Here is a 9,246-nt window from a genome sequence, read left to right on the forward strand (position 1 = left end):
TCAAAGGTACTAAACATACTGGATGGATGTATGTATGATCTAGGATGTGTATAATTATCGAATGCCGGATAGTATGCACGAAAAGAGCTTCATGCCTCACCATCGTGCATCTCCGTAAACCTAGGAGGCATTTGAGTCTGTGACTGAGGCATCTGAGACAGGGGTATCTGAGTATGGTCTAAGGTTGAGTCTGAGTATGAGGCATCTCAGATTGAGACATATCTGAAGGTCTGTGTCGAGACTCCAAGATATGAAGACATGTTCTGAGAGTCGGTAGACATGAACAATAGCCATCTTGTGGCATGTCTCCGCCATCAACATAAACAATCAACGATCGAAGATGTTGAATCTAAAATAAGTAATAAGGAATATTTTATTTTTACAAGACATACATTAATAAAAATTATGTAATAAACAAAATTTTATAATAAATAAATTTGAATGCATACCATTGTATCCATTGAAATCTAATCTCCAACCTAAAATATTGTACGATCAGATGGGGTAATCGGTGATATGAAACGACGCGTGTGCAATTCATACCACTCAAAATAATCCTCTTCGGCAGTAGGATCGTCACTGAAATATGGATAATCAATAATATAATCGACTCTATTATCCCAAGCAGTAACGTAAGAAACATTTGTAAGACTCCAATCTCGGTTGGTAGCACCTGTACGGTCAGCATTGACGTGCATCCGGAAATCTGCCTCACTATGTTCAGGAGGTTCATGTATGGGTTGTACCATCCCGAACTGGCGTACTACTCTGTCTGGTCGATGCATCTCCACAAGTGCGTAGCATATTAGGGGTACTCTCGATGTCCATATACCACAGCAGGAGATCGTCGGATCACCAGCTACAACCACGTACTCCAGATCATCCTGATCATATGGCGTCCATATAAACTTATCTGGGAGCATCTGATCCAACATCATCCTAAAAATACGAAGAACATGTGCTCCAGTCTCAATGAAGCTGACATGGTTGGTCCACTTGTGATGTAAATACAATAATAAAGATAAGGGTTAAATACAAAAACACCCTAGTACTATGAACTTTGTATCATATACCCCTCTGTACTACACATAAATACAAAACCCCATCACATTACACTTCTTCCAATATATGACGAAAATACCCCTACTCAAGCATACATATATATATATATATATATATATATATATATATATATATATACACACATATATATATATATATATATATATACACACACACACATATATATATATATATATATATATATATATATATATATATATATATATATATATATATATATATATATATTAGGGGGTGTGCATCGCGCAATGCGCGGTGCTGGTTGCTCATTATTTAGATTTGTTTAATTTTATTTTATTTCATTATGTTTTGAAAAAAATAAATATTATTTTAAATTTCAAACATTATTTATATGGGTCCTATTTGGACCATGAATGTAATATAAAAATAGTCTACACAATAGTATTTAGGGATCTAAAACAAATTCATTTTAAGTTGTAAATAAATTGGACCTAAAATATATTTTAATTAAAAAAATTGTTCTCGTAATATTATTTTGGAATAAATGATTGAACTAATATAAAATAAGAAGAGAAAGAAAACAAGAAAATATTGATATTGAGGCCACGTGTTGAAAAATAGCCTAAAGTAGGAAATAAATTGAAATCAGTAGAGAGAGAAGAGTAGGAGATAGCGGGAGAAAAAGTAGGAGAGAGATGAGTAGGAGAGAGAGAGAGAGAGAGAGAGAGAGAGAGAGAGAGAGAGAGTTAGTAGTAGTAGGAGAGAGAGAATAGTAGGCGAGAGAGAGAGATAGAGAAGTAGGAGAGAGAAGAGTAGGAGAGAGAAAGTAAAGAAAAATAGTTTGTCGTGTTTTATGACGTCAGGTATCGCCAGTGGGCCCCTACGCAGAGTACCAACCACTAATATATGAAAGTGGAAAATAAATGTGCGGTCGGTTACTTTTTGATTGAAAATAGCAAAAACTACGCCGTTTTAGTATTAAAGGTGCCGAAAAAAAAAGAAAACAATAATGGAGGAATAGCAGGTGGAGGCATCTATTATTATATATATGTAATATATATATATATATATATATATATATATATATATATATATATATATATATATATATATATATATATATATATATATATATATATATTACCATTTTCAGTCAATTTCACGTGGGAAATGTTGGTATTTATATTTTTTTCTCCAAAACATCAAATTGCTTAGATTTTTTTAATTTTCAGAATAAAACCTTTTATTTTTGTCATTTTGAGTTTATTCATTTTTTATCTTAAATGTCTTCATGTGCTTCAAACATCCTAAGATTACAGACATCTTTACAATCATATTATTGTTGAGAATTTGAACTACCGGAAGACATTTAAGAAAAAAAAAATGAAAAAATTCAAAATGGCAAAAATAAAAAAGTTATATTTAGAAAATTAAAAAAAAGAAATCTAAGTAATTAAATGTTTTGAAGAAAAAAAATAAAACTATCAAAATTTCCCAAGTAAAATTGTCCGAAAATGTTAAAAAATATAGTGGAAAATGGCTCAAACAACCCCTTAGATTTAACTTATTACCGTGCACCGTAAAAATAATGCAAAAAACATAAATTTTGTAATAATACTTGAAACCATAACAGTGCACCGTAAGGTGGTACGGGAAACTCATAACCTGAATACTCAAGTATTGTGCCCCATTTTTTCAGACAAGGTATGGGCCACGATGTAGGATTCCACATCCATGAACATATCTGTTAAACAATACAAGAGTAGAATATTCTTATAATATGAACTGCAAATTAAATGTGTGAATGAAATAAATTATATAAATAATTCATATGTTACCTGTAATAATTGAAGATGACCACTTATTTCTTTTGCAGATGTCTTAGATGTTTTACATAACTTGTGGTAGAGGACTGATAGAGTACAACTACCCCAACTACATGTACTGATAGCATCAAGATCCTCTAAATATCTCAAACACATCAACAGAATAGAGTCGCCGGTGTAGTCGGGACACATAATCCCCCTACTATGAGAAAAGCAATCCCTCGAGTGTAACGAGTAAGATGTGCATATGTACTATTCTCAAGAACGGGATTATTGATTAAATATTCACTAAGGGCTTTGACGCTCAACTTTGATCCTTTTATCTTTGATGAATCCGGTGTAAATCTCCGCCATATGATACAATATTGTTGCCACTCACGAGTCCTACGGTCAATATCAACTCCTATCATCGGACGTCCGTCAACCGGTAGTCCGTACATCAGCGCCACGTCCTGTAGCGTGACTGTCACCTCCCCTACACGCAAGTGAAACGTATGAGTCTCCGGGCGCCATCTCTCCACTAATGCAGTGATAAGTCCTCAATCTGCTGGGATAAGTCGACATCGATATACGCCATATAACTTCATCTTGACTAAATATTGTGCGGCCTATGAAAGACGCTCCATATCCCATGATCACTTCGTCTAACTCGTATGGTCGTATCCATATTAGACTCTGTCAAAACAATTGATCTATGATCATTCTAAAGATACAATAGCGAGAGATCGCGGGGGCCGTATTCAACATTCTCCATATCAATACTGTTTCAAGTTTAGATGAAAGCACATATATAAGATAACTTATATTATTATTATTATTATTATTATTATTATTATTATTATTATTATTATTATTATTATTATTATTATTATTATTATTATTATTATTATTATTATTATTATTATTATTATTATTATTATTATTATTATTATTATTATTATTATTATTATTATTATTATTATTATTATTATTATTATTATTATTATTATTATTATTATTATTATTATTATTATTATTATTATTATTATTATTATTATTATTATTATTATTATTATTATTATTATTATTATTATTATTATTATTATTATTATTATTATTATTATTATTATTATTATTATTATTATTATTATTATTATTATTATTATTATTATTATTATTATTATTATTATTATTATTATTATTATTATTATTATTATTATTATTATTATTATTATTATTATTATTATTATTATTATTATTATTATTATTATTATTATTATTATTATTATTATTATTATTATTATTATTATTATTATTATTATTATTATTATTATTATTATTATTATTATTATTATTATTATTATTATTATTATTATTATTATTGACGATATTTATTTTGTATGACTATTTTATTAGGCAAAACTCATTTTATTATTGTTTAAGTATTTTTAATGTTGTGCACTCTTAATTACATTTATTCGATAAATATAATTTTTTTATTTAAAATTTTGCAATGATTAAATTAATGTTAATAAAAAAATATAAAATAACAAGATATGTATTTTATTAGGGATTTTTTTTAAGAACAAAAATGTTAAGTTATTTACAGGTTCTGTATAATTTTTTTTTTTAAATATTTTTTTAGCAATATTAAAAAGATGAAAAAAAAACAAAAATAAAAGATAAAAAGGATGAGGTCGCCATCCGTTGTGGCGATTTTAAAAGAAATAATAAAAAAATGCTTGAAGTCGCCTCGGTTGGTGGCGACACCACGTGAAGTCGCCGTCCTAGCAGGCGACTTACCCTAATTGTTTAGGCAATGTTTGGACGCATTTTGAGCCTTGTTTTTATTTTGTTGTCGAGAAATGGTAGTTTTGGGGAAATAATTTGAGAATGAAAGTAATGTTTGTTTATATTTTGGGAGGGGTCATGAAATAATGTAGCAGTCAAATCAATGTCTGGGAATATGAGTTGATGAAAGAATAATGATTGGTTTAATATAATTTAAATACTTTTAATGATTGGAACATATTTATTTTATTGATTTATGATAATTGTGATTGCTATAATTATTGGGTAATAATTATTAATCTATTAATTTAATGTAGTTGTCCTTATATATAAATTATTTTAATTTGAAATGGGGTGCTATATTGAAAAATGAAGTAAGATTGAAATAATAACGTACGGCCACAAAGCAAATAACAATTATGTCCTTACATAGTTAACGCCCATAACATAAATAGTCAAACACAACTAGAAAATTAAAAACGTTCTTAATCTAATTAAGCATTGTTTCAAAAAAAAAAATCAGCAGTCCAAGTTAAATAAACATATTTTTTTTTAAATAAGCACTCCAAATTAATTGGTGGTATGGTATTGCCACAAAGAATTCGCAATTTCATCCCTAAATTAGACTTGAGCTTGAACCATTTGTTGGCTTGGATGCCCCTTGTGATAAAATGTGAAATATTTCATCATCTCGGCTAAACTTTCGAATAAAGTTGTGCAGAGCACAACAAGCTATCACCAATTGCACTTGTCTATGAACTTTGTAGCTCGGCATTCCCCATGAGAGCAAAGGAAAACGTTTCTTCACTATGCCGAAACATCGCTCAATGCAATTTCTAAGTCGAGCGTGTGAATAATTGAACATCTCGTGTGGCCCCGTCATTGGTCCCGTAGCCCCATTGAATGCATCTAAATGATACCAACATTTTCTAAAGGGCGCAAGAAAGCACATGTAATTTGTATAGCCAGCATCGACTAGATAATATTTGCCTGCAACAAATTAATATACACATATTTATTATACATACAAATATAAGTGAAGAAAAATTGCGAAAAATCACTTTCAACATTTTAGTAACCGGTGGGGGAAACGGAAATGAAGGATCATTGTTGCTAACAGCATTACGAAGAACCAATGAATCATTAGGACTTCCCTCCCAACCAGCATACACAAATGTGAACATCAAATCGAAATCGCAAATGGCAAGAACATTTTGAGAAACAATTGCCTTTCTTGATCTAAATGCGTTTTGCTTGGACCTCGGGACCCAAGCTGGAATCAGCGTTCCATCAATTGCATCAACAACATCCTTCGTATATATATTCACATATATAAAACATAAATGTTGAAACATATTTATACAAATAAGGTAAAACAGGTAAGCTTACATTGAAAAATGGATTGAACTCTAGGTTGGCAGCAATTTTCTCATGAACTTCATTGAAATTCGGCGGAGATATAACTTCAGAAGCCAACATGTTTAAGGCCTTAATCACTCGTCGAACATGACGATTGATTGTCTCAAGAGAATGTTGAAATCGCTCCATGCTATCACGTTGTCGATGATGCATTCTTACTGTTCGCAAGAAAAGAGCTACTTCTTCCATCACAGAAACACGAGCATGTGGAGATTGTATTAGGTATCCGCGAGCATGCAACATCTCCAATAAACACATGAAAGCGGGTTTGGTCATTCGGAAATTATCGTAGAATCTACCATCATGACCGTGTAAAATTTCCCCAACCCAATCATTTCCACTAAGTACTGAAGTGTTTCGGGGAATCTTGGTTGGAAAAAAATACGGCAATACAATTGCCATCATTACTTTGTAAATTGCATTATTCTTATTACTCGATTCCACATCTGGGATTTTTGGACTGCCTGGACTACCATCACTAGCATCACTTGAAGACATGTTCCTTCAAAAAAAAATTAACTTCAATAACTCAATGAATTAGATTCAACAAATATGCACATTTTTAGACTTATATAAAACTAAAATTCGTAAATGAGTAAAACATGAAAAGTCAACATGATCACATATAGAAAACAACAACGAGCCCGAATTGTTTCACACACTGTTCATACAGAAAAAACCTAATTAAAGTTCAAATTTAAAAAAAACACAAATGCAAATTAAAACACATTCAACCAAATTCCATTCAACCACTAAACTGATTCACCCATAACCACCTATCCCCTGCATCCAAAGCAAGAAACACGTTACGAATACTCGCACTTTTCAATGTAGTGCAAGCCTTAATGCGAGTAAGCGGATCAAGGTCCTTCATTTGATTGATCATTGAGATGCAACAGTCGATGCTTTTTTTCGAAGTCTCCTGCCAATGATTATTGTTCTTCTCCAAGAATCCACCGAACTGGTCCATAATGGACTTCATCATTTCAGCATTGTTGGCTGCCTTATGGTATCCCCTTTTCTTGTAATTGCTGGGACCTAATTCTTGCTCCGAAGTAACCTCAGGTGTTGACCGCTTCATTCCGCTGCCAGACAATTCCTCACTTTCTTCAAGGCTATTGGCCGGATTCTGCGTACTAGAACGAGCCACAGAACCATTTTGCCACATTCTTGTAGAACATCTCAGTGCAATAGTCATAATTCGGGACTCCGGTTTTCCACATGCGGGCATAATCTTTGTTATCCTACAAATATAAACAAAGGATTAGTCATAATTCGGGACTCCGGTTTTCAACATGCGGGCATAATCTTTGTTACCCTACAAATATAAATAAAGGATTCACATTAATGATGAAATGAACTTAATTAGGCTGAATCAAACTAATTTGCAAAAAAAGTTGAATCAAAGTTAAATCATTTACCTTCACAACACTAGCAAGACGCTCCGGGTCTCCAGTAATTGTTTTCGTGATTTCATCAATTCCATATCCAGTTTCTTGGTTCAACAAGCGATAATATAACTTCCATTGGGCCCTAATCCTATTAAACTTTTGTTTGCATTGCTTTACACTGTACTGATATTTATGCTCTGTCTTTTTGTTCAGTTCCTCACAAAATAGTACCCCAGACAAAACTAGAAAATGTGGTCGTTAGAAGCTGTCCTTGAAGGTATGAATCATAGCAAACCTGTACTAACATTTCCTCACAAGAGAATGGCCATTGAGCATTCTCACACCTTGGTTGTTTGTCACTATTAACAGATCTAGACATCTAAACAAATAATATTCATTACATTTCAAAAAATCAGCCCATTAACACGTGCATTATGTACACTATTTAAAATGAAGTAAAGGAAATTTTGGAATTTGGATACAATATTTGGCCATTTATTTGCCAAACACTAGCCGCCAAACATCCTTATTGTTATAGGTGTTACTGAGGTGGCCCTTAAATGAAGTAAAAAGGGGCAAAAAAAAATCTATTGATCTAATCATAGAATAAGTACACCTTACCAAAACATGATACACATAAGTTTTTTCAAATATATGGATCTAAAAATAGAAGAGGCAGTGGCATCTCAAAACAGCATAGAAGTAACCAAGGAAGAAGAACTAGATCTCGCCTAAAAAAAACTACCGACAATATTAGCATATATTCACACAAAAAATATAAAAGGAACCACAACCATGCAAGAATTTATACGAAATAAGTATTTAAAAGAAATAGATATAATATAAATTTCAAACAACAAAATGGGTACTAGAATTACCGTTCTCTTTCTTTTCTTACACCGCGAAAGAAGTGGGATATTGCTATCAACTAAAGAACACAGTAGATCGTCGGACTCCGTTTTTGACACTGAAAAAAAATATTGGAGGGGCAAGAGATGGAGTCATATGTGATATATGAACTACAATCAGTGAACTATATAAGAGAAAATTACAGAGAGATAACATAAAAAAATGCAGTCAAGCTTCACACAGTAGAGATTCTTCTGCCTTACGCTACAACAATAGCCTTTTCAGACATCAAACTAGAGTTACAAAAAAAAAAAAAAATCAGTGTCAGGAAGAAAATAAAGCAAAGAATCGGATTCCTTCACTATTTTTTGCAGATACAACAATGGATATCGACAGAAAAGTTATTACAGGTGGTTTGAAGAAGATATGGTTTATGAAGGAGAAGTTATTGCTTGTAGTTGGTGGAGAAAATAGGGAATGATAGATGATGAGAGAAAGAATGAGTGAGAGCAATGAAGGAGGAAGATCTGGAAAACAGTTAAGGAGAGAAGATAGAAAATGGAAAAGAAAAAAAAAAAAAAAAGAAGAAATGTTAAGAGGGAAGTGACTTGAAAAAAGTGAAGACGAGAGAAAAGGTGAACACGTGAGAGAGGAGAGAGAAGGGGACAACACTACAGTTGGTGGGTGGAAATCAAGGTAAACATTTAAAGAAAATTCTGGATTTATTTGCACAAAATGTTTTCAGAATAAATTCAAATGCAAAACAAACGCGTTTTTGTTTCGGGAAAACAACCAAAATAAAATGAAACTTGTTCCAAACATATGCGGATTTAAACTTTCGAAAACTACCCCATTTTGTTTATCGGCGTTAAAATCAATAAAAAAAGTCCCCTCAAGCCCCTCAACCCGCACTCGAAATTCACCGCTCCTACCCATCAAAACCAAAT

The 9,246-nt window shown here is 31.9% G+C and overlaps 2 protein-coding genes across 2 annotated transcripts; both read right to left on the reverse strand.

Annotated features, from left to right (window-relative positions):
* Positions 1–479: 479 nt before the first annotated feature.
* Positions 480–3,537, reverse strand: LOC148767933 (serine/threonine-protein phosphatase 7 long form homolog). The gene is made up of 4 exons (XM_088822695.1): positions 3,510–3,537; positions 3,074–3,408; positions 2,663–2,788; positions 480–995 (listed from the first exon to the last, which is right to left on the reverse strand). The coding sequence occupies exons 1-4, from the start codon at positions 3,535–3,537 to the stop codon at positions 480–482; spliced, it is 1,005 nt and encodes a 334-aa protein (XP_088678821.1).
* Positions 3,538–5,004: 1,467 nt separating this feature from the next.
* On the reverse strand, positions 5,005–9,032 carry LOC105977807 (uncharacterized). The gene is made up of 4 exons (XM_088823605.1): positions 7,481–9,032; positions 6,030–7,303; positions 5,720–5,950; positions 5,005–5,630 (listed from the first exon to the last, which is right to left on the reverse strand). Exons 2-4 carry the CDS (start codon positions 6,555–6,557, stop codon positions 5,616–5,618), a joined length of 774 nt encoding a protein of 257 aa, XP_088679731.1. The 5' UTR covers positions 6,558–7,303; positions 7,481–9,032; the 3' UTR covers positions 5,005–5,615.
* Positions 9,033–9,246: the final 214 nt, after the last annotated feature.

Source organism: Erythranthe guttata, chromosome 9 (assembly GCF_056151865.1).
Source record: "Erythranthe guttata isolate IM_541 chromosome 9, IM_541, whole genome shotgun sequence".
Taxonomy (NCBI): Eukaryota; Viridiplantae; Streptophyta; class Magnoliopsida; order Lamiales; family Phrymaceae; genus Erythranthe; species Erythranthe guttata.